General features: G+C 36.4%; 1 protein-coding gene across 10 annotated transcripts in view; it reads right to left on the minus strand.

Moving 5' to 3' along the window:
- LUC7L2 (LUC7 like 2, pre-mRNA splicing factor) overlaps window positions 1-22,979 on the minus strand; it is a 56,512-nt gene extending 33,533 nt beyond the window's left edge. The window contains exons 1-5 of one of the 10 annotated variants that reach the window (XM_019750278.2): window positions 22,451-22,863; window positions 19,426-19,509; window positions 19,233-19,319; window positions 11,677-11,753; window positions 7,120-7,214 (exon numbers count right to left, since the gene is read on the minus strand). In XM_019750278.2, coding sequence (XP_019605837.2) covers window positions 7,120-7,214; window positions 11,677-11,680 — 99 coding nt within the window. In that variant the 5' untranslated portion in view covers window positions 11,681-11,753; window positions 19,233-19,319; window positions 19,426-19,509; window positions 22,451-22,863. Of the gene's footprint in view, window positions 1-3,232; window positions 3,348-7,119; window positions 7,215-8,821; window positions 8,893-11,676; window positions 15,704-19,232; window positions 19,320-19,425; window positions 19,510-22,450 lie in introns of those variants that run through there. The other 9 variants (XM_019750248.2, XM_074315308.1, XM_074315307.1 and 6 more) reach the window with 9 other exon arrangements.
- Window positions 22,980-26,597: the final 3,618 nt, after the last annotated feature.

Below are 26,597 nucleotides of genomic sequence, written 5' to 3' on the forward strand. Positions count from 1 at the left end.
ATTTATAGATGATGTAATACAGAATTGTACACCTGAAATCTATGTAATTTTACTAACAATTGTCACCCCAATAAATTTAATAAAATAAAAAAAAAATTAAAAAAAAATATTAAAATAAAAGGCCATGCCTTACAAAAATTATACTATCTACTTGAGAGCGAACATACACATAAAATTAAACAGCAAGTGCCTATTCAGTAGTATGAAGGACAGGTGCCACATGGGGGTTCACAGGCTAACCTATATAGGCTCAGACAATGATGTATAGTAAGCCAGGCAGAGTCAAAATCTGTAGAGGAGAAAGGGTATTCCAAGCAGAGAAAAAGGAGCAGGCAAAAATGAGAAGTGTGCTGGGGAAGGCAAGTAGTGAGACAATAATGAATGAATCAGTCTGGTTCAAGCAGAGGACCAAACTGATTTATTCATTCAAGGAAGAGGTAGACTGGGCCAAGGGTTTTAGAGTTTTGATCGTAAATACAATAGGGAACCACTAAAATATTTGTGTTGAAGCAACGTATGGTTAAATTTATTCCCATTCAGGAAAGACCGGCTTCTTTTCTTAACATTTAGATCTCTTCAAATATCATTTCATCAAAAAAGATTTTTCTAAAAAAAAAAAAAGTTTTTTCTAACCACCTTGCAGGAGTAGCTGCTTGCCGGTCCCCAACTATCTAATTTATCTAGCCATGCTTTTTTCTCATAGCACTTAAATCACTATCTGAAATCACATTATTTCTTTTCATACTTGGCTGTGTGTCTCCCATATTAGAATATAAGCTCCCGCCACTAAAGCAGAAATCCGTGTCCATTTCTGTATCCCCAGCGTAGCACATGTCACATAGTAGGTCCTTGAGAAATATTTAAGTGAATGAACGAATGAATGCTGATCACAGCCACCAGCACCAGTCCCAGAAAGATGAAAAAATAAACCACTTCTTAAAGGGCAATTTTTTGTTAACTTTTACTGTGAATTCTCTTTACTTTCTCCATTCAGCCTTCAGTAAACTGACACCGCTTGCTCACCCTTTTCTATTTCTTCCAGTGCTGAATTCCCATATTACTTGAATTTCATTACTCCAAACACTATTAAACTAAATACATTAAAGTAGAAAAAACAACAATCTATCCAAATTTGGAAAATTTACAAATTCATTATCCAAGTACGTCAATATATATGCCTACGCGTATGTTTTTTAATCCGATAGACCTAAAAATGTATATGGGATGATATATATTCAAGATGTTTAACTCTATACAGGTCAAAGTAAAACACCAATTGCTTTTAAAAGTTTCCTTAATGAGTAAGAACCATCCAACTGGAGAGGATTTTACTAACTCATTTGGTCTTGCTACCTGCATATCAAGGTAGAACTCATCACATTTAAAAAAATATTTCCAGTTAGAAAATCCATGACTTTACTTGGTGTTTGTGGTTAATCATCTGTGAAACAAAAATATGTTTCAGGTTTTCATTTATTACCATGTATTTGCTCTTTTCTGTGTTCATTGTCTATATCCTCTAAACGATGCATTTATTAACCCAACCCTTCCTTTTTGAACAAAGAGCCTCAGAGAACAAACTAGTTTCTTCAGACATGTTACTAATAAAATGCAGTTTACAAAGAAAGAAACGTAAGAGGAAAAAAGAAAATAGAAAAAATGCAGCTTATAAAACTGTACATATCTCAAAAAAATGGATGAAGAGTTCAGGGAATACCAAGAAGATGATTCCTTGTTAGGTAACCAGCATTTATTGAGAAATCATTGTACATACAAACAAATGTGACACGGAACTATGTCCACCAAGTACCAGACTATGAAAAACAATCTGCTTCAACAATGACTTCCAGACCTCATTCTGTTTTCTTGGAAGAACTGGTCTTTGCTACTTTCTATTATTTCAAGAGTCATCCTAAAATAGGTTCAAGATTTAAGATTTACTTCAAAAAAACTACAAAAGGATGGAGAGGACATATGTGATTATAAAGGAAATAAGGTAGCTATGGGTAAAATATTTACTGAGTTGGTGTGTGGGTACATGAAGTTCATTATATAATTCTATTTTTATTTATAGCTGAAATTTTCTATTAAAGAAGTTAAAAAAGATTCTGCCCTCAGACTGATTCTGAGGGAATCATAAAATATATTAGAGAATATTGTATTACATAATAAAAATTTAAAGTGAAGTTAATTTGTAGTTGATTTATAGAGATTGGACATCAGCACTACAGGTCATCATATACATGCATGTATATTTATATTTAACCACTAATCCAAGTAAGGGACAAATATGCTGATGAACCTCAATGAGAGACAGCCTAAACTAGAACAAGATTCTAGAATACATGGTCTCTGGGTTGGTTACTTAAAAAAAAAAAAAGAAAAAGAAAAAAAGAAAAAGTCACCTTTATAAGCCTGAAGTATATTAAGTCACTTTAAGTATACAAAACGAATGACTGAAAATATTCATAATGACAGAAAAAGGTAATTTCATAAAAGCATATGTACTCTAACTTGAATAGTTCAGTGTATTAATGTGCCAAATGCCAACAATGCTCCAAATTATATTCAGGACTTGGTTTTTCAAGTTTTACAGTAAAGTTTTAATTGTTCATTGGGAAGTTTTTAATATGTCTCTGATTTCCTAAGCATCAAATATATTTTTGGTTTAGGCAGTCTCCAGAAATACTTATTAAAGGAATAAATATTTTTGCAGTAACTGAGAAGAATAAAATACAAACAGCACATCTGCTTTATATAAGAACATAATACACTTCAAAAGCCAAATCTTGTAAAACTTGTGCTAACTGGCATTTTGCAAATTGGGAAGCTTTAGAAATTGGCTAATTTAAAATGAAAAAAATCATGTCACTAACCTGAAAAACACTTGTTAAAAAATACCAAAGTAACCCAAAACAAACCATTTGTGAGGAATAGGTTAGTTTAAAACATCTACAGACTAATTTTTCACATCTGCATGTGAACCCACTGCTGCCTTATTTTGATAAGCAACTCAACACTGAAATACTCAACTCCTTATCTGTTAAAACACATTTCCCACTAACAATTATTAATTTTTGAAACTCAAAGTTAGTTTCTGAAACAGATTTATTTAGCATTCTACTTTTGGGTGTATCAATTATTCATTCAATACAATAGAGGGACACTGTTCTAGATGCCGGGGATATAGCACTGAACAAAACAATGTCCCTGCCCTTATAATGAAACTTACATTCTAGTGGCTGGTTGAGAAAATTTTGTGCAGGTTTACTTCTTATCACTTATTCTGCTTCTCCATACTTTCATGGCTCTTTTACATATGTACTATCAAAGAGACTTCAGCAGTTTTAAAGTTCAGGTTTGTATGCACCCAAGTAACTGATTTTAGACCAGGCCTTAAAAGAAAGAGTTAGAGAAGCAATAAAGGAGTTTCAATTAGTAAAAATTGCACTTTGGATAAAACCCAGAACCTACTGGGGCACCATTAAATCAACTCAATCAAAATAGTTTTACAACCAGTAACTTCCATCCAATCACTTCAAAAAGGCAGATAAAGGTTTTACTTTATCCCTGTTCCTAAGCATTTTTCAATATCAGTTCTTTAAATTTAAATTCTATTTCTGAGCAGAGCTTCTTTTTTGTAAACAAAATTTCCTGTAATTTTGTATACTTCCCCAAATTTTCTATATTTAAAATGTGCAAAATTCTACTTGAAATAGGAAAGACTGGCCTATCCCCATGTCCTCAGTACATGTGATGCCTCCAAGGACATTTCAGAAATATCTGAAAGTCACTACCCTAAGTAATTGTGTTATCTAAAAAACTAACAACAAAAAACATTTCAAAAGTATTTAGATTTAAATTACTCGGAGATTCCTCTGTGGCAGAATATACTGTGATTCTTCAATTATGTGATATCTAACTAGCACAATTTCTATGAACTTTAATTTTTCCCATCTACCAAATGATGACCTTATACAAGAAAACATGATGACCTGTCAATGCTAAAATTATACTATGATGAAGGCTATAACAAAATTAGTAGTGGCCATTTCTGAACTGAGGACAGGCACATTATGAGAGTAAACATTTCCATCCCTGCAGGTCTTAAATTTCAAGCTTCTGTTACCATCTCTGCCTTAGATTTAACGCTTTCTGTAAATTATTACTATCACATATTTTTTTTCCCAGATCACTAGGAACTAGATGGAAAGATTTTTTTTTTTCATACTTATCGTCCCTTAGGGAAGGTATGTACCAGATATGCGTGGGGGTGGGGGGAAATGACCACTCTACCTAGGTTTTTTGTTTTGCCTAAAAGGGGATGCTGTCTACAAATACAACAGGGAGAAATCAAGTGTGCCAAGAGAAGAAAAAAGTGGGACTAAATCAAGAAAATATTCTAGATGAATAGGAAAACAACCCAAGCCTTTGAAAAATACTAGCTTCCTAATATTCACACTTCTTATAAAAATCATAATCCAAAGATAAAATGTACACAATTATTTTGATTCTTTGCTCTACATTTTGCTTCCTCTGAATAATTTATTAGCTAAAGAATTAGTTATACTAGATTAATAAAAGGTAAAATGTCACAGAGGCATTTTCATCCAACTCAATTCCAAAAATATTCCATACTAATTGTCAGTTATGAGTACATTTTTAGAAACCACACTTACTATCACCAAGTGCTGGATATAAAGTCCAACACTTTATAATGAATGAAGCCAGAGAATACATCTCTGTGTATTCTTCTGCTAAATAATATAGAATATTGGTGAATCATACCTGATAAAAGTGACAGATCTGTGGAACAAGGTCATGAAAACTAAAGGGCAACCTTTAGTTATATAACAAACAAAAAACATTACAAAATCAACAGCTAGAATTTGGTTCTTTTTATCCTTCATGTAATGTGTAAAAAAAAAGAGAGAAAAGGTCATTTTTAACATAAAGAGGTATGAAATGTTCGACCTTGTGCCAGAAAAGCATGTATTTGTTCTACAGAGATTGGTTGTTAAGGAAGTCACAGCTCTGTAATTGCTTATGTAAACCATTTGTACATAAGATAAACTGTTATAAATAGCCCTTTTCAGTAATACGGGTAATGAGAAAGTCACAAGTTCTCAAGAACTTGTCTCAAGAAAGTCTAAGTTCTCAAGAAAACCACTCTGCAACAACCGTGGAGTCTCACAGAGCCCTAAAGCCAGTCCTTAAACTGCTTAAATTCTCAAAGAGGTTCACAACTACTAAACCCCATCCTCACTTAAGACAATCTCTTCTCTATCAGAATTACAAAAGGGAGATATTTCTCGTGCAGAGATTCCCTGGCTAGTGCCTTTAAATGAGTTTTCCTAAACTGTTCTTTTGTATAATTTATCAACAATTTTAAGCCTCATCAAATTCTGTACCATGAGAAAAATGTTACCAATTAAGATAGCATTTTTCTATCCACAATTTTGAGATGTGTATTTCAGAGATGTTAAAATTTGAAAGTAATATGCCATTTTACAAACCCACCAGCAAGAATTTTACAAGGAAAGTCCAAGACCAACCACTCATTTTTATTTAATATGATGGAGTTAGTATTCCCTACAGAGTAGAAAACATACTGAGTAAGACTACACCTCAGAAAATTTGTGTTTGGCCCCCGTTTTACTTAAAATCAACAGAACTGAATGATTTTGAGTAAGTCACTATCATTGAGGCTAACTGAATCATATGCCTCGTAGAATTGTTTCATGAAAAAAATGAACATAAATAGCATTATCTGCAACATACAATGTAAAACACAACTGTGATGTTAGATTTCCATTATTAATGCCAAACTTGAAGACTATAACAATATGTCAAAGTCTTGCTATGGCTGTTTTTTATGTATCAAAAAAAGGAAAAAACTAAATTCTGCCATTTTGTTAATTAAATTTTGTTCTCAAAATTTATTTGAAGTGATAATTTAGCCATTTAATAAAATGAACTGTTAAACTGAATACAATAGTAAATGTGGAGAATCAAAGTATACTGCAGATGATTTCAACTGTATTATAGATATGAGGGTTAATTATCTGTCATAGTACTAATTCAAGTGCGCAAAAACAGGGTTTCTTCCCTTGTAGTATTACACCTTTTACAAATGTAGTACTGTATTTTTAATATAGATTCTTTTTTCCTTTTAACATTATACAGTTTCAACCGTTTTTCCTACTGGAAAAAGTCAGAGGTGTTTCCTACATTGTACATGCCTCAATGTCCATCTGTTTGGGGCATTTCGCTCTTCCTACCAAGAAGAAACCACTCATTTAGACGTCTGTAAGTAAAGGAACTTAACGCTTCTGAAAATTGAAGTCGAAAATCTTCATTTCAGTCATTTCTGGTAAATGAGAAATAAAGTCAGCTAAATGTTTAGCCCCTTCTAGCCCTCCTCTGCCATCAGATGTAGCCTGTGAAGGGAAGCTCCTGCCCATGTATTGATTTCATCCAAATCCAAACCAAAGGGATCATATCCGTTTTTCCATTTAAGTAGGTCCATCATCGTGTGGTTTATCTTCCAAACTAAAATGATATTCTGGTATCAACCAACATCACTAGACACAGCATCTAAATTAAGTGAGCTGTGTATTATTAGGAGTCAGCAATATAAATAAATTTTAAGTGACAACACTACTCACACATTAGCCTGTGCAAATTTAAGTATTTACTAATATATTTTCCCTACAATGATTTCCACAATATAAATATGACAAATCTTAAATGTTATGATGTTTTGGATAAAGTTTACTCTGTTTAACAGTAAACTGTTTTTAAAATAATTTGTATTATTTCTGAACTAAAAGTACAGCTGCTATGTAACTGTTTGTATATTCCAAACACAAATTTTTTTTTTAAATTGCTCTGAATAGAAAAAATTATAAAGGCATAGCAACTACTTTTGTAAGGGATCTCAGTTTTGCAGATTTAGATCAACCTAAACAAACACACAATATAAGGGATGCAAATCCCTCCTGTAACAGTTTTTTTAAAAAAAATTGAGCAATAAATTGACAAGGAATTAAGACTTTATCAAGTACTTCATTTCTATAGTATGCCAATAATCAAATAATAGATTTAATAAATACGTACAGTCCCAGAGAGGACATCATGAGGGCAACAGTTGAGAAGGTGACTCTTGCATACTCTGTCATCACTGAATTTGATTCGTTGACGAGTAGTATCTCCTGTAATATAGGAAAGTTAATAACATTCAAGGTTAGACAACAACTGGAAAACGTTTATTTCCTGAGAGCCCTCCTATCACTAGCTTTTTATGTGTGCTTACACACACACACATTTATAAATCAGCTCAAGAGGGATTAGTTTTTTCTATAGTATCTTACAGAAAAACTATTTTAGACAACATGCAGTTGCAGTATGTGTACTGCACATGTAATTCAAATAGTCAAAGTGGGAAAGCAATGCATTCTGTTAAAAAGAGTAATTCAGAAAAGCATAGGATTTAGAGCAGGAATGGACCTTAATGATTATCGAGTCCAACTCCTTCACATTGCAGATGAGGAAACTGAGGCCTGGAGAGGTTAAGCGACTTGTAGCAGACCCACTAGGAGAGTTTCTACTGGTTTACAACGTTCCCTACTTGACACTAAGCATTGATTTATTTTGTAATTATTTACATTAATTGAAAAACATAAAAAGTAATCTTGCAAACATTGCATACACACTGCGAATCCCCACTGAACCCCAGACGCCATTTCTTCCACTATTTTGTTCCAGCTGAAGTGTCTCCCTTTTGCTGCTGGGAGGAGTTAGAGAGGGTAGAATAACGTGTTTAAGAGCGTACAAACCTGGAAGAAGGACTTACACACCAGTCAAACAAAGGCACATTGCCTAAATGAAAAGTTAACTGTAATGCCTCCAAAGGTCCCATACCTCCAAGTTTTATGTAGCCTGTGCTATATATGGCCAAACTGGGTACATTTAAATTCATTGTGTCTTCTTGTAACACAATACACCTAACCAAGAGAAGCATCCAACCTGCTAAACAAATATGCCTATCTACTCAAAACTTTAAAGAACCTAAGAAAAAGAAAGGTAACTAGCTCTAATAATAAAATACAAATGTTAGTTACACTTTTTTTTTGGCTTAGAATCTCTTTGGTTAAAAAAAGGAAAAACTCTTAAGGACGTTTCCTCTATGTACAGTGATAAGCCCTAAGAAATGTCGGTGTTTTGGTTTAGCCTTAAACTGATATCACTGATGAATGAAAACCTACTGGTGAATTACTGAAGCGAGAAGTGTTGGTACCAAAATAGACTGTAAATAAAACTGTACTTCACATGATGCCTGGAGCACTCCAAAAACTTTCATCTAGGAAGTGATTCAATTATTTGAATTAATTTGTTTTTCACATGTAAATTACAGAAAGATTAAAACTTTACCCCTTTAACATGGTCTCATTTTGAAGAGCTTAATTCAAAGTCAACTACATATTGTCATTTTTAGGTGGGGTAAGATTTTGTTCAAATTGTTTTAACTTGGTTAAAAAGACTTAAAGAACATTCTGATTTGCAACCAGGGTATATAAAAATTTTTAAGAAGTGATTTAGTGCTAAAATGATAGCTTCAGAGCAGTTCAACAATAGGTTTTCTACAGGCTAGTCTCTAAGTAAAGTAGGTTATTTTTGACACCACAATTTGGAATAATTCATTTAGTGTTCACGCCTGCTACTATAATAAAGGTTATTTTGATGATCCTTTTTTCCTTTTAAACACAACTGCTTTTGTTCCACATTCATTAACACATCTGAAAAGTTAGCAGTAACTCACGGCTCGGCGAATGCGGGGCCTTTCTGACACTCCCTTGCAGATTGAAGTAGGCAGGCATAGATACATTGAACCTTTACAAATAAAACAAGGGGCCAGATTGTTCAGTTTGTATGGAATAGACTCTGCCAGCAATTTCAATACAGCATCTAGAAGTACATGTTGACTGTAAAGATTCTTGTATATGAAAACAAAAGTGAACAAAATCAGGGTGTTTTATTTTTCAACTATTAATGAGTGCTAAGAGAAAAATACGACTGACCAGAGGTAAAAGTCCAAGGCGAGAGCTCTGGAATAGTGCTTCTTGGACCACCTGGGATTTTACGAAATGTTTTTTTTTAAAAAAATATATATTTCATTGAGACTTTGGTGAGGGCCTTAAAGCTCATGTTAGACTGGTAGGTATGATGACAGGCTCACACCAGAATGACAATGCTGTATTAGAGGCTTTCTGCTTCCTAACATATTAAAAAGAAGTTTTATTTTAAATCTGTACCCAAATTATACTAAAAAATTTAAATATAAATTTTTTAACTAGAAGAAAAAAACACCTTCTATATCTAGGAGTCTCTCTGCTACAAGTATCTAAGCTTTTCAGTAATGCAACATAGTACGTTTTCAGTGTTTTGTTGAACTACATACTAATGGCTCAAGATTATAAGCCAGGCCTTAGAATAAAATCAAGATTCACAGAAATTTTACCAAGCAAACATTTCCTGAAGTAGGGTGACTGTTTTTGTTTCAGAAATCGCATTAAATCTAATATTAAGATACATGTGCCCTGAAGACACAGCTGTCAGATAAAATATGAACAATTCCAAATACGAATTCAGCAAACATTATCCCTGATGAGCTTTAAAAAAGTTAGTTTCTATAAATGCCAGAAAGTATTTTAAAACGACTTCTCACTGCATATAAGTGGTGGCTCTCTACACATTTGCTAACTGCATTAAATAATATACATAGCTATCAAATATCAGTCTATATATTACAGAAACTTTTAAAACAGTGAAATAATAAGACTCAATTTGAGATACAGAAATACCCTGAGGGTCTAGTAACTGAGTATCTGTTTATTGATATTGTTAAAGTTTTACTTAAGAGATTTTTAACATTTAAAGTAATTTAAAGTAATTTGGTAACATTTAAAGTAATTTGGCTACATTACCATGTCCATGTAGTATTTAATAAATTTGGGCTTATGCTATGAAAGTAGAGTTTGGCTAAACCAACAAAGAATTTTAAAATAAAAATACTGGTAATTTTGGTTTCTTTTAAGATATCTGGCCCAAACCATGTTTTTCAAAAGAAACTAGGTAAAACAGTACCCATTTGTTAAAAAAAAAAAAAAAAGGAGGGGTGAGCACAACATAATGATTAATATAGAAAGCAAATATAAACCAAATCTTATAATACAAAGAATTATTTTATGAATTCAGTGTACTTGTCTTTGGATTTTCAGGGCATATAATCATATAAAAATAACTTAAGAAAAAAACAATTGCCCTGTTACACTAATATTGGATTCAAATGACAGAACCAAACCTATTAGTGAACACATCTTCTGTGCTAGGCAATGGGGTTACAAAGAGGCATAGAAGACACGCTCTATACCCTCAAGGAGCTCATGATTTTGCTACAGAAACAGGACATTCAAATGAAGTAACAAGTAATAATACCAGGTAGCATGATCCAAGTGCCAAATGGATGTTTCAAATAGTAGTACTTCAGGAATTCTAGGACTAGAATGACCACCAAGGACTGGAGAGGTTAGAAAAGGCTTCAAATAAGACACAGAAGTCAAAATTTGAAGGAAAGATTGCATTTAGACCAAAAGAAAGAATAATATTCCAAATTGGAATAACTGGAGTAACAATCTTTGACAAAGTTTACCGAGGCAGGAAGGTTTGGGGAATAGTAAGTAAATCATATTTGGTTTTGGCAAATGGCTTCATGTAGGGGAATAGCAAAGTTGGGGCCAGAATATTTTTGGGGTAAAAATCTGATTTCTTTAATAACTTTTTCATTTTTTGTTTCAATCGATTTTCAGTGCGTAAACAAAGTAAAAAAAAAAAGTTTAAAAATAACGGGGCAGAGATTAGACTAAGCTATTTAACAACAAAATGACAAAATGTCCTACGTGTAAAAAAAAGGAGGTCACTCTACCCTCTTAACCGCCACAATAATTTCATTAGACTGTGTACATTAACTACAATGCCAAGTCTTTAGAGTTAGAAACTTGATTTAGAACTTTGGCGGGCAAAGTGTTCATTTGAATGAAAGCATCAAAATTTCTATTAGTATTTCTTACCAAGCAACTAACTTCAGAGTAACAAACTCTCTTAACCTGTTTTTTGTTCAACCCCTTCATGAGTTTCATGGATTATAACCTATATCTGGGAACACCTGAGTCAAGATATACAATAAGAACTATAATGCATATTTTTCCTCTCCTGATCTTTCAGCAATGTCACAGAGCCTAAGGTGGTACTGAGGCAGTTTCACTCAGGGAATAGAACAGACTACTCTGAAAAGAAGACTCCTGTCCAAACTACACTCAAATACTACTATTTTCAAAATCCCCTTCAATCCTTTGGGAGGGAAAACAGCCCACTGTAAATCCCAACACTACCATTTTATGGTCCTGTCTTTCCTGAAACTGACATAGACTTACATTGTAGTAACACTTAAAACTTAGATGGTATCTGACATCATTTTATACGGTGCATGCTATTTTCCCAATATCCACCCCCCTCCCCTCCAGTGCCACCCACCCTCTCCCTCCCATACAAGCAATAATTCAAATCAACTTTCACAGGTTTAGGTGCTATTTTAAAAACATCAAAATTTTACTTTACCCATTCTCTCCGATGCTCCCTGTATTTTTTAAAGCTGTGAGTGGATGACCATGCTATGTGATCAACAACTGTGAAGGCTAAGCAAAAGTGAACTGAGTTTAGTATTGTAATTCCAAAAGAACCTTAAAGTTTGTAATATTTGACATATATAATGGTATGTAGAATCCTTATTTTACTGCATATTATCAGGCATCAATGGCAAGCAATTTATAAAAACAACTAATTAATATTTCTTTTGTACAGGATTAGTTTAGAGCTTAGCTTATGGAAAATAGAGAGGAGAAAACTCAACAGTACACAAATAGAAGCAACTCCTAGTTTATAAATGGGGCAGGAGAAGGAAAGCCCTCCCATATTCTCCAATGTGACAACCAAAGCTGTCCCCACAGGTACACTTGTTGGGGGCCACATGTCACTGCTGGCTTGGGGCAGGGTAGGCACATTCCCTCTAAAATAAAAAACATACGCCTTCAGTGAAAGGGAAATCAGAGCTACAAAAAGGTGTATACCTGAAAGCTTAAAACTTCTCATTTCCCGGTGCCCTTGAATCCTCAAATGCAGAGAAATGTTCCACCCTCTTATTACCATTTCTTACAATATAAGCTACTGAGTCCACATAATAAGGAGGGAACTATATAAAGACCCATGGCCAATTTCTAGTCCAGTACAGGGCAGAAGGAGACCTGCCTGTCCTTTACTAGTAAACCCTTATGTCTTCATGAAGAACCAAGGTAAAAGCAGGTGACTACAGCTGCATAGTGACTATTATACTAAAGAACCAATCTGATCACTTTTACACCCTCTTCCAAGTTCCTCACCAACTCTGCTAACTTCTCCCACCTACCTTTATTGTTCCTTTAGAATTCAGTCTAAAACTCACCTACAGGAACCCTTTAGTAATTAACCTTTTAAAAAACAACCTCATTACTCCATTTTCCCTTAAAAACACTCAGTTAATTCACTGCATATTTATACAGTTCAAAGTACAGGATTCATTTATAACAGAACTCACTACCATGTCTTAACATAATGATTATAGATACTTCGAAAGCATTTAATATAACTTGATACATGTCAAGCTTTTCAGGAATATATTACATAAGGAAAGGAAAGAAAGTGTACTCAGCCAAAAATGACAGTGGGATAAACCAGTTAATGGCATTCTCCCTTCCAAATGTAATATCATGTCATTTCTTTCTAACAGAACTTATAAAATCATACAACTGTAGCAGCTTTTCTTTCCCCCAGAAAATACAAAAATAAGGGCACTATACAGTTCAGAAAAGCTATCCCTCTTAATACTTTTATATAGTTGTATAAATTTATAATTACAAATAGATACCAATTAACACCTCCATCACAATCCCCATGACAAGCCCAACATTTTAAAAATGCAATGCCGATTGCAGAAGAAATTTCCAGAACAAGTATATTTTTGCTGAATATGATCAAAGATGAATAATGCTAAAATAATTTTTAAAATCTACCAGCCTACTTGTCTATGAAAATCCATGTAACAAAATTATAAGGAACGAGACTGGGAAACAGCCTTGGTAATAAGAGAAAAGGCTTACAGGGTCTTTAAGAGCTAACAGAATGGCAATGGAAATGTGAGAACAGAGATACTAAAGTAGCTATATTCCAAGGGCTCTATTCCACCACTTGCCACAATCTATCTTCTCTCATATACAAGCAAAGCATCTTGGCCACTCTATGCCATCATATTTCTGGGGGAATATATGCTTTAGGAAATCTATTAATGTATTTCTCCTCTTAGATTTAAGAAATACATTAGAAAAGCTTGAATAGTTACCTAAAAATTAAGTTCTAAAAGGCGATTATATAGAATTTGTTTTATGGATATTTATGTTATAAAGGAAAGCCAGTCATTAAAAAGTTACAGCCTGCTAAATTTTGTATTTTGATACTTACTTGCAGAGCTGCAATTCTGATACAGTAACACTGGTACTCTGGATTACTTGGTGCTTTCTATCATCCAGAACTTTCAATACACAAAATTAGATGTAATGAAAGCTATCTCTGGCTATAAAGAAATAGCTGAAAAGAACCAAAGCAAAAGTGATTGACTGACTATTAAAAAGACAAGTTCTCATAGGGTGATGATAGCTACAAAGGCTAAGCAAAGCCTCCCCCAATCTAAAGCCAATGAAAAAATAAAAAGGAAAAAGAAATGAGAATATCAAAGGACAGAAGTGACAACACAACTCAATGAGGAAGTAAAACGAAAAACAGAGGTTACCATGAAGGAGACTGAGCCTTACAAACTACTGAAACACCGCAGAAATACTGTGTCACATTGAATACACACTAATTCACAAGGATTGCCTCTGGGAAAAGGACTGACACTGTCTAGGGCAGGGGTGTCCAAACTGCGGCCCGCGGGCCAACTGCGGCGCGCGATCCATTTTTTATTGGTCCGCAGAAAATTCCAAAAATGTATTTAGTTTACTTAAACAAACCAGGTGAGGCAATGCGTACTTCACCTCAAGTGAGTGGCCCGGCCATTTGTGTATTTTACCGCATATGGCCCTTGGTGAAAAACGTTGAAAAAAGTTTGGACACCCCTGGTCTAGGGGAACATAAGGGACTTCATTTGGAATACTTTTTTAATTGAGGAAAATACACAAAATAACATTTGCTTATTCTTATAGGTGTCTGATTGTATTTCTTAAACTTTTTCAAAATTAGACACCTATAATCAGTATCACAGAATTCACACTTAAAAGTAAACACAACTGTTCAAGAGTAAATTCTTCACTCCTCACTAGACTTTCAGTCCCTCTAAGAGTGGAGTCCTATATGTCAGTACTTTATTGCGGCACCAAAAGACAAGAGAAATAAATATATCCATACTCTCTAAGAAAAGGAAAGGAAGAAATAACTAAAGCAACTCAGCAACCTGGGGATATTCAGGAAAATTAAGATTCTATTCTATTACCAATTACTATATCCTAAAGCACATCAGCCAATAAATATACAGAAAACCATGTCTGGGCCAATAAATATACAGAAGACCATGTATTCCTGAGGCAAATTAAAGCATTAACACAGCAAGTTCTCCAAATACAAATACATGGTTTCTAGAATCTGAAGTGGATCAACTGTTTTCCTAGTAAGCATGCCCAGCTGTTCCTGGTCCTTAATGTAGAATCACAATCACTTCCCGTAGTCTCTTGTCCAGGGGTTATCTTTGATAAGCAGCTTTCCTCACGACCAGGTACCTTTTCACAGTCCTACAATGGAACAGGCTGGTAAGATCCACTGCTGACCACCACAGATTGAAGCACTAGTGGAGAGGTGAGAAATCAAGCTAAGAGGTAATGTTACTCTAGAAGTCTAGGTGGACATCTCTAGGGCCTCCGAGACCGCTCCACCTCACAGGTGTGCCTTTCTGGGCAGTCATTTCTACTTTGGGGCTTTGGTATATACAGTTCAAGCATCGTTCCTTTCACATGAATAACCAGAACAGTATTTTTCAAGTATGGGATTTACACAAAGGATGATTTAGATGTTATTTGATTTCACCAACATGACATTTTAAACACCACTCATTCACTTAACAGTGATTATTTATTATAAGTCAAGACAAAAGTTTCCATTTGGAGCTTAGTATGTAACACGTCTAACAAGTTCAAATTTTTAGCACAGGGTAAGTTCTCTTATTTGTTTTCATTATACTTATTTTTGGGGGGACATAAATTTTCATTTTAAAATTAACTTTTTAGAAAATGAGTTGACATAAAGGAAAAATATTAAATAAATAGAAAACAGTAAAAAATACTAAAGGTGATAAGTGTGGCTAACACTTGGGAAACATTTATCTAGAACAAGGCTTCGCAAACTTTTAAAAAATTTTTATCAAATTTATTGGGGGTAACTTTTAATGTGTATCAAAGTCATGTAGGATTCTTAAAATAGACTGCTAGGGATGGCCAGTTAGCTCAGTTGGTTAGAGCATAGTGCTCTTGGCACCAAGGCTGCCGGCATGGCCCCTGCATGAGCCACTGTGAGCGGCGCCCTCCTTAAGGAAAATAAATAAATATTAAAACAAAACAAAACAAAAAAAACCCACCAGATTGCTGGCCCCATCCCCAGAATTTCTATAGGTCTGGGCTCTGGGATGGGACCAATAATTTACATTTTTTATTTTTAAGGAGGGCGCAGCTCAGTGGCTCATGCGGGGATCCAACTGGAAACGTTGGTGTTATTAGCACCAGGCTCTAACCAACTGAACTAACCAGCCACCACCCACCACCCCACCTTTTTTTTTTAAGAATTTACATTTCTAACAATTTCCCCGGTGATGTTTAGGTTGCTGGTCTGGGGATCACACTTTGAGAACCACTGATCTAGAACACTGGTCAACAAGCTTTTTCTTAAAGAGCCAGGCTGTAAATATTTTAAGCTTGCCAGTCATGTCTCTGTTGCAACTACTCAACTCTGCTGTTGTAAGGCAGAGCAGCCACAGACAATACGTACACAAATGGGCATGGCTGTATTCCAATAAAACTTTATTTACAAAAAGCAGGTGGGCCATATTGCCAGCCCTGATCTAAAACATACCCTCAAGTAACTGAAAAGTGTATACAGTAGTACCTCGGTTTTCGAACATCTCTGTTGAACATTTTGGTTTATGAATGCCGTAAACAGGAAGTACATGATTCAGTTTTCGAACACGCCTCGGAAGTCCAATATGTCACACAGCTTCCCCTGAGTGCAAGATCCTGAGGTCTAACTGTCAGTGTTTTCGAATGTTTCAGAGCTCGTGAATTATACTCGAAAACCGAGGTACCACTGTACTGTATAAACTAATAGTTTAACAGAATTCAGAAGCAGCTGAACAGCTAGGTTTATGGTAGATACTATCCAAAAAATATCCAATGTGTTTTATTGAAAGGCAAAGCTTTGGAAAGTTTAACTCTGAAAGAAAAAACTGAGGTCTGCAGAAAACTGAGGTCTCAAGATAAAAAGAAAACAATTTACCATACATTCAGGAGACAGGACAAAAGACTCAGAAAGGGCAGCTGATTAAATTCTTTTCATGTTGAATCACACAGGTCAAACATGATTGCAGATGGTTCACAACTAAATGAGAACGCATGGTTCAGTATCTAGTGAGTGGTTTTTTTTTTTTTTTTTAGAAAAGTTTCACAGACCCCTTTCTCTAGCCCATGTTAAACAGCAAAATATGTCATTTATTCAGGTGACTGAGCTACATGTTATTTTCCGATGGCTTTGACTTTTCAAAGTCATAAGTTACTCAGTTAAAACAAAAACATGAAGTTGTAGCCAATTTCAGAGTTTTTACAAACTACTTTTCTCCATAGTCTCAATAATTTAGTCTCACCTATTTTGGCCTTGCCTTCCAATTTCTACGCTAGCAGCTGCTAGTGCGTAAGAATTTAAACCAAAAAGGACAGAATGACTTTTCTGCAGGCACAGAATCCATAAGATTCCCGTCAGAAACTTACCCTCTCTCCCACTCCCTCCTCATTCTTTCTCTAGCAAAATGTTTCAAACTTTTTTTATCTTTAGTTTACAGTTTCTTAGTAGACTACATTGGGTAGCAGAATCACTTGTTTCTTCAAGCACTATACTAACAGCCCTGGGCTTCTAGGATTCAGTCCATTTCAAGCCCCTTCCTGGAATTCCATTGTCAAGGAGCATCTGCCTATCTTTGCAACCCCACTGGTTGCCTGAACGCTTAGCAACTTCCAACTTTAACATGTGTATGAACCACCTGGCATTGAACATCATCGGACTCACTAAACCTGACTCTGAACCATGATACTTACTTGCTCTTGGGTGCCTGCTACCCATCTGGAACATGCAGCTCAGTACCATTTATGCTAATATGACATTTTACCCAAATCAAATCAAAGCATTTACTTGCTGCTTATAGAGCTTATGCAGTGATAGACAAAATGATTCTTCTTTGGTTTCAATTTTTTAACCAAAGTAAAAGAATGTCTAAAAATCATAAAGCTTTCTTGAGGAGAGCTAAACAACTGTAGAGAATCCACGGACAATGCAGGGTTGTGTGAAGTGATACTATTATTGTTTTCTGGGCTTCTGTAGCTAGAAATATTCAGAATTCAAAATGCAAAATGAGTTATAGGTTTGTTTTTTACATGAATTCACTGCGGGTGTTAACAAAGCTTTCAATATTCTGATATGCCTAGACCTCTGATTAAACCAAATATTGACTAAAACTCTGTTTAGCCTTATGTTTAACTACTGTTCAACATGTTTGTTAAAATTTCTTATACTATTAAAGAATTTACAAGTTCTAAAGATACCCCATTATTATTAAAAATAACTTGTATATTAAAGGCTACGCCTCCTTCACTTAAAATGAACAATCCAACTGGAATAGAAGAATGGCTTACAAGTGACCAAGAAATAAATATGGTTCATTATGTTAATGAAAGAAAATTAAAATAAAATGCTCTCAATGTTGATGACAAGTCAAAGAACACAGATTACAGTAAAGATGATTTTATGAAGAAAATCCACTGAAGACTACTACAGCCTTTGAATTAATAATTTATTTTGCAGAAGGCAGTAATGTCATACTGCTCTATAGGTTCGACAGTTATGTATCACTAACTTATATTAGGGACAAGTGAATGATTTTCTGAACTGTATTTTCCTAAGATGAGTATCCTTTTAATTTTACATCTCATAAACTGCAACTACTGTACCATATAACTGATCAGCAAAAATATTAAATTCTGATTAATGTACTCTATTAACTGAGGCAGTACATTACTATGTTTAGGAAGATTACCATCAAAAATAGCTAAAATTATCTGAAAGCCTTAATTTGCCCTACACATTCCCTAACCACGTTGGACAACTAATGATGCTATAAAGTTCTATGCTATATTCTACTTTCTATTAGTCTACGGTTGTTTATAAGGGCAGATTGTCATTCTGATCCCATTTAAAGGTTATAGCAAATAAGAGTTATGGAATCCACAAAACTACCTTCTGTAACTTCCCTAGTTTCTAAACTTAGGATATAATCTAAATTCACCCCGTCAATTTTGTTTAGTTTCTATCCCTTGTACTCTACCAGGCCTGTCTGGGGTCAGCATCAGAGACTTAACCAAAACCAAACTGTAGTTGTTGGAAAAGGGGCTTTAGCTAAAGGAAATCCTTGCGATTAACCCAACTCAGCACAAAAGTCTGTGAGGACACTGAGTTCCTCCAAGTGTCACACAGACAAATCTCAACCTGTACTTGAATTTTCCTGTCTTGCTACTTCCTGCTTTCAAATGGGAAAAACAAATTATCCCTCTCCCTTCTTTTAATGCTAACAACTAAAACAGAAAGGGATTTATAAAATTTAATATATCTTAAACTTCAGATAGATTAACTAATTTATATCTACTTATGGTTCCTCCCTTCTAGAAAACTTAAAGATATACTTATTTTTCCAACATATTTTAAGTATAACATAGGAAATTATTTGGTTTCCCATTTAACAAATTATAGATTTAACTTGAGGCAAAAAAGGTTAAGTGACTTACCCAAGGTTACAATTAGAGGTACAGCTGGGCCTAGAAACCAGGTCTCCTGAGTCTCAGCCCAGTGCTCTTTTCCTTAGCCCATGATGCCTTATTAGAAAAATCCAAATACAGTCAGACCCCCAGTTACATGGGTATGAGTTACACTGATTCACATATACAAACTTTATATAGTGTGACCAATGTTTCAACTCACGCGGTACCCTGCTTCCATTTATGCAGTATGCCAGGCATCGGCACGATTTTCAGTGGCACACAGGCGGTTGCCACCACCAGGGCCCTAGGCAAAATTGCAAAGAAGGCAAAGTTTGTCTTTGGCCCTCCCACCTCCCTTAAGCATTCCTCTCCCACCTCCTGGTCATCCCCCTGCCCGGCCTCCCAGCGCCATCATGCTGCCCTCTGGTTCTCCAAAGCCCCCCACTTCCACCACTCACCCAGGACTATCCTTTCTGGAAGTGCCCAGTGATCCAAAATTACCTCTCCATGTTTCTGCCACTAAAATTCCTATTCCTGAGGATTTCAGTGGAGTTTAGATAATCTAAATAATTTAAGTAACCCCAAATAAGGTACATTTAACAGACTTAAATCTCCAAGGAGTTTAAAAAGAAACTAATTAAAAGTTCTGCTTTTGGGGAGTGGAAGACGGAATCGATCTTTTATTGGGAGCAGGGAGACATGAAAGGGAAGCAAGGTTTTCCCAGTGCCCTGGGCCTCCTGTGCCATTTCGGATTCCCTAACAGACAGGACACTAAGGGTTGAGGGCCTTATTGCCACCTTGAGTCCCACTATCCTAGAAGACAGTAGTTGCTTTATAGTTAGTCTCTAGGATTAAAAGTTAAAAAAAGAAAAAAAATGGACAGGGCTGCCTCAAATACCTCCTACCTACCTTTTCCACCTCTCTCCTACCTCTCAGGTCCCCAACTCCACCTCTTAGTGCCAAGAACACAAAACAGCATTCCCTGTAAGCTGTTCCTGGGTCCAATACAAAGCTTCCCATTATATGGTTTCAAATTACATGGTGTTACTGAGGAACGTATCCATGTTCCCCTATCCCTGGATAACTTGAAGTTGACAGTATGCTAAAAAAGAACAATCCTAATTATTTAAAGGTCCTGAATCATAAAATGAAATATGTAAACTCATTAACTATCTGGTAAGAAGGAAAAGAATGTTCTATTATCTTGTACACATAAAAGAACTTGGTTATCTAAGAAAAACATTCAATTCTTTTCCTTGAAAGTAGTATGTTTCTTACTTCTGACCCAACAACAGCGGTGAAAATCCAGTCATTTCAGCTAAATGATATTGTGGACTCATAAACATGAATTCATTGGTAAATCCTCTTAGTGTAGAGGCAAAAAAAACCCCATGATATAAATTTATTTGTATACAAAACAGAATGGATTTTAAGAAATTCATGTTTCTGCTGACTACACACAGAAATGAATACATTTATGTATATATATTATACATATATATACGTATTGCAGAGCTCAATCATATTTGATTGAGCTCTGCAATACTAGATTAACTAGAGGCCTAGTTCAGAAATTTATCAGGTGATAGTAGTGTACTTTGATCCAACTACCTCCCAGCAAAATTAGGAAATTCAATCCATTCAGAAGATACCATAAATGGTATCCATCTAGGATTAAAAGGATCATGTAAAGCAAATCTTTAATGATTTCTATAATTTTATTACGAAGATTAGTTATTCTGTCAACTAAAATCCTGGATTAAGCCTCTTCCCAATACTGTTTTCATCATGTAAAAGGAGCAATGTTAAGACATGCTGCAGATGTAAAATGACCACTCTTACCTAAAAGTAAAAAATGGTAAGTTTCTCCAGTGGCATTTTTAATTAATTGTTAACTTTCAAGTGTTTACTGCACAAATAAAATTCATTTCCTTCCCAACCTTCCCCTTCTCGCTACACAACCACAAGGAGGTTTGCCATCTACACCTTTGTCTTATGTGTCCTACAAAGATAAGTTCCCAATATGGGTTTTTATTAAAACTGAACTGTGAACACTGAAAAGCCATTCTAAATATGCATTGCCAAAAATACCTGAATTCAATGAATTTTTAAAAATCTACTCACATATTTTGCTGCAAAGCACTCAAGAAAATTAAAAGAGAGCGACTTAAAAATTTAAGAATGTGCCTTTTCTCTTATGTCAAACAATTTAAATTGTTAAGAAAAAAGCATTTCATTAACGGCTAAGAAACTATTTGCCTGAACAAGCAACATATAAAAATAAACAAGTGTTTTATTTTGTTTTTAATAAAGTATTGAACTAGACCTTTCCTCCACATCAGTATGGATTTGAGCTGAACTGGAAAGAGTACACTACTAATTATCATCAACAAAAAAGCAACAGCATTTCATCTTTTTATTTAGAAATTCTCTTTATGATAAAAGGTATCCAGCAATTAGTGGTTTTCTATACAAATTCTAACCTAAGTACCTAAAAGAACCTCAATCCTACTTCACTGGGCATATTTTCAAAATGGTTCTATTTGGGGCACATGCAAGATTTGTCAATATTTACTGAACAAAGCCTCTATTAAATTGTCTAACAAAATGGAGGTCTCTCGGAAAAAACAGGCCATAACATTTTTCTTTTCACAAAATGGGGCCAAACACACCCACTTCAAGAAACCATGGTTTGGGTCAGATTTTTCCATAAGAATGGTTGTTTCTATGGGGATCGCGAGTGCATTTCTGGGACTGGGTTCATAGTAAAGGTTTCCTCCGGACCCAGATGAGGGGGCGGGGGAAGTTCTCTCTAAAGACTCTGAAGGGCGGCGGCGAGGGAAGATCCCAAAACTCAGGGTTAGGGATTAGTTCAGGGGGCGGAGGCTCTAGCGGTCCGCAGGTACTACCTATTCCGCCACAAAACTGGCCGTCGGACTACGAGAGAGAGACGTGGGCTCTTCCCGTCCCAGCCAAGTCAACACTGAATGCTCAAACTCTCCTTTCTGTCTCCAGGCCCCGCCTGACCCCATTGGCAGCAGTTCCCGCCAATCCGCTTGGTCACCGCCCCCCCAGGCCGCTTGCCCAGCCCTGATTGGACGGGATGGGAGCCGGGACCTCGTGTTACCAATCTGGGAGCCCCTTACTCAGCCACACACACACAAGCCCAGGTGCGCCCGCGGAGCCCCTTCTCCTCGCCTTCCCCATCCCCTCCCCCACCCCCAGAGCACTGGCAGAGACTTACCGTCCCGGGAGGTGCCCATCAACTGGTCCAGCATTGCGCGCATCTGGGCCTGCGCCGACATGGCGGCGTAGCGGGCAGGCGGACAGGTGGGGGTGGGGCGCAGACCGGGCCCTTTCGGGCGGGGGGGACAAGGGGAAGGGCTGGGGGAAGGTGAGACGCTGTCTCGCTCGGTTGCCGCTGCCGCCTCGAGGCGTGCGGAAAAGGAGCCGGAGGGGTTGCAGGAGAGTCCGGGCTGCGCTCCTGACGACGACGCGTACGTGGAAGGCAGCAGCCCCCGAAAACGACCCTCGTTCCCTCACTGTCCGTCCGGTTCCTGGGGCAGAGGCGATACGGGCTAAGCAAGCTCTCGCCTCCAACACCGCCACCCGCCAGAAGCCGTCAGCCCCCCCCTCTAAGCTCTGACGCCGCTCGCCACCGCCGTCGCCGCGACGTGACCGCGCACGCTTCTCACGCTGAGTCGTTTCCCGCGGGGGCTCCACCAACTGGCGTCCAACTGTATTTGCTCCGCCCGACCCGCCCGGAGGGTTCCACCCTAACGGCTCTCGGGCGCGTGCACGCGAGGTCGTCCCATCCCTTCCCCCCTCCCCGATCTCGCGAGACTCTGGTGCCTTAACCGACCCTCGAGTCGGATGTGCCTGAGGCTCTAAACCTCAAGTTCCCGGCTGTAGGTTGGATAGGGCCGCGCGGCACAACGTGATAACGAACCAGGCCCAAATTAGCAAATGTGCCTGAGGGTTAGCCCGAGTCGTAAGTAGAGACCTAGTCCCTCGTTCCGACTGACGTTAGCAGTCTTAGTAGCTAATATGGGCGTATTCCTGACGAATACTCATGATTAACTCGTTTTCAGGGACCCACCCAGAATCGTGTAGACTCAAAACCTTTTTCTCACTGCTGCCCTACTCTGCAAAAGGAGACCTGGCATCTGGGTCATTTTCCTTCATCTACATAGAGGCTTTAAGCCCCCAGAACTGGGATAAGTCAAATTCAGGAAATAACACCCGGAATTAATACACTAGGAAACAGGCGATCTAACCTTTCGGATTAATCATCATTACTTATAATAATGGCAGGAAGCTGTTAGTCATAAGTTAGGAACTATAAAGATTAAGCTGTATTCTGAGAAAGGAAAGGAGGTGATCTTGTGGAGAATTTCTTTTTTTCCTGTTTGAGAAATTTGAAGGATAAGGCCTTTTCAGTTAGTTAGCAGCAGCAACGGAAAGAAAGCCCGTTCATAGGTTCATAGTTTACCGTCACCCTGGATTCAAAACCTTGGTCGTCTGATAACTAACCGGGTCCTTCAGCAATTGAATTCTTAATCTCATGTTTAATAGAAATAAAGAGATACCTTACAGCATTGTTGTGAGGACTAAATGAGCTAACAGAAAATGCCTAGCCCATAGCTTTGCCCTGGTGTTTTACCTTTTTTCTTTATTAATTCCTTGAGATGATCATAGGCAGTTCCTAGATACTTTGAAATAGTGGCAAATTTTTTTTCCATTAAAATTTTATATGCATTGCCTTGGAACTTATAATTTATTAGCAAGATCAATAGAAAATTAACACGAAATAGCAATTAATTGTCCCTGGATCCTTTAAAATGCATATTGAGGCAACAAAAATTTTAGAATCACATTTTTTTTAGTAACTGACATAATAGTTTCTCTCCAGTTATTCAGATAACTTGAAAATCAAACATCTCCAGATACTAGGAATGCCATCTTCTGAAAAGTATACAATAAAAGAAAAATGTTCAAATTAATATGTCCTAGAGGGATGCACTATTATATATATAATATCCTTAGGAGGAGGATATACACTAAACTGTTGAATAATTATGTGTTAGTGAAGAGATTTTAGTTTTCATCTTTCTGGTTGCTTACAGAGCTTTTAAACAGCATCTGGTGGTGGTGGTGGGTTTCTTTAATAGTCTGATATTCACTGTCTTTTAACTGAAGCATTTAATCGTTTCTATTCATGTAATTAGTCATGTTTGGATTTAAAGTTCTTATTTTTGTCTATTTGTCTCATCTGTTTTAATTTTTCCCCTTTCTCCCTGCCTTTTAATCATTTTTTTTATGTCAAAGTCTTTTAATCATTTTTAACATGTCAAAGTCTAATTTCATCAATACCTTTACATTTCTCCCTGAAAAAAAAATAACACGAGCAACCTAAAAAACTCCATTTACCTTCTTCCCAAATCTTGTTATGTGTTTTAGTTGTTTTTTAAGCCAAGTTTCATATAATTGATGTCCATTTACCTCTTTCTTTGCTCTTCATTCCTTCTGGAATCTCTTGCCTTTCCATTTGGGATCATTTTCTTTTGTCTGAAGTTTATAGGACGGGAGTCAACAACCTACAGTCCACACATCCAGCCTACTGCCTATTTTTGTGAATAGTTTCACTGAAATACTGCCAGGTTCATACATTTGCTATTGTCTATGCTTTCTTTTGCACTACAACAACAGAGTTGAATGGTTGTGACAGATAACATACTGTAGGACCTGCAAGAGTAAAATATTTACAATAAGGCTCTTCACAGAAGTTTGCCTACCCTGCTACGGTTTGCTTTTGTTTCCCTGTTAGTGAGGAACTCTCCCACTTTTGTTGATCGGAAAAGATCTGCATTTTGCCTTTCTTAGTTCTAGATTAATATTTTTACTGGGTATATAATTCTCAGTTGGAAGTTATTTTCCTTCAACACATAGATTCTATTTTTCCTGCTGCTTTTTACCTTCCATTTTTCCTAAGAAGTCAGTTCTCTGTCACTCTTTTCACAATAGTTGGCTGCTTTAAATTTGTTCTTTTTGCCTTTGGTTTTCTGCAATTTACTATGATATATCTGAGTATGGATTTATTTATTGTGGTTGGGATTCATTGAGCTTTTAGAATCTGTGAACTGACGTCTTCTAACAATTCAGGAAAGTTTTAGCTGTTCTCAGAGATTTCTCACTCATCAAATCTGGACTTCCAAATAAATGTATATTAGAGTTTTCACTGTATCCTCTATCTCTCTTTACTCTTTGCATTTTCCACCTTGTCTTGCCAAACTTTCTTTTGTTCTGACAAATTTTATAGTTCATTTATCTCCCTTCCGCTGTGTTAGTCTGTTAAATTCATAAATTTAATTTTTTCAGTTCTAGAATTTTTATTGTGTTCTTTTTCAAATCTATGTCATTTTTCATATTTTCTAGTTCCTTGAGTAAATTCCCAAGTTCGGCTGTTCTTTGACTCGTTTGGCTGTTCTTTGACCCAAATTTGGAACTCCAAGTTGCTAATTATAATATCTGAAGTGTTTTGTGGTTCTTTCTGTTGTCTGCTGTTTCTGCCAGTTTTTACTTATGGGGTGTTGTTTTCTTATATATCTAGTTATCTCTGTGTGATGAATATGTGTGTGAAAAAAATATGTATAGGAATTATACATTTATATTTATGTAATTTATACATGCTAGCTAGCCACTAGATAATTAAGAATAGATACAAGTAACATACACTTTTCTAGCAGTCCAGAGCAGACAACTCTTCATTTTATAGTAATTTATAAACTAAATATGGTAAATAATTAAAGGCTATATAGTAAAATTTAATATTGCAGTTCTTCTGGGGATCAGTACATTCCTACTATCAAATTTTATGAACATGGTTCCTGTTAATTTAAATGTAGATTTAAAAATTGAAATTTTTGGGGCCAGCCCGGTGGCTCAGGCGGTTAGAGTTCCATGCTCCTAACTCCGAAGGCTGTCGGTTTGATTCCCACATGAGCCAGTGGGCTCTCAACCACAAGGTTGCTAGTTCAATTCCTCGACTCCTGCAAGGGATGGTGGGCAGCGCCCACTGCAACTAAGATTGAGCTGCTGCTGAGCTCTAGGATGGTTCAGTTGGTTGGGGCTCGTCCTGTCAACCACAAGATTACTGGTTCGATTCCCGCAAGGGATGGTGGGCTGCGCCCCCTGCAACTAGCAAGGGCAACTGGACCTGGAGCTGAGCTGCGCCCTCCGCAACTAAGACTGAAAGGACAACAACTTGACATGGGAAAAAGAAAAAAAAAAAAGTCCTGGAAGTACACACTGTTCCCCAATAAAGTCCTGTTCCCCTTCCCCAATTAAAAAAACAAAATTGAAATTCTGTGTAAATGACGTATCTTTTAGTT

This window comes from Rhinolophus sinicus, linkage group LG11, assembly GCF_036562045.2.
Source record: "Rhinolophus sinicus isolate RSC01 linkage group LG11, ASM3656204v1, whole genome shotgun sequence".
Lineage (NCBI taxonomy): Eukaryota > Metazoa > Chordata > Mammalia > Chiroptera > Rhinolophidae > Rhinolophus > Rhinolophus sinicus.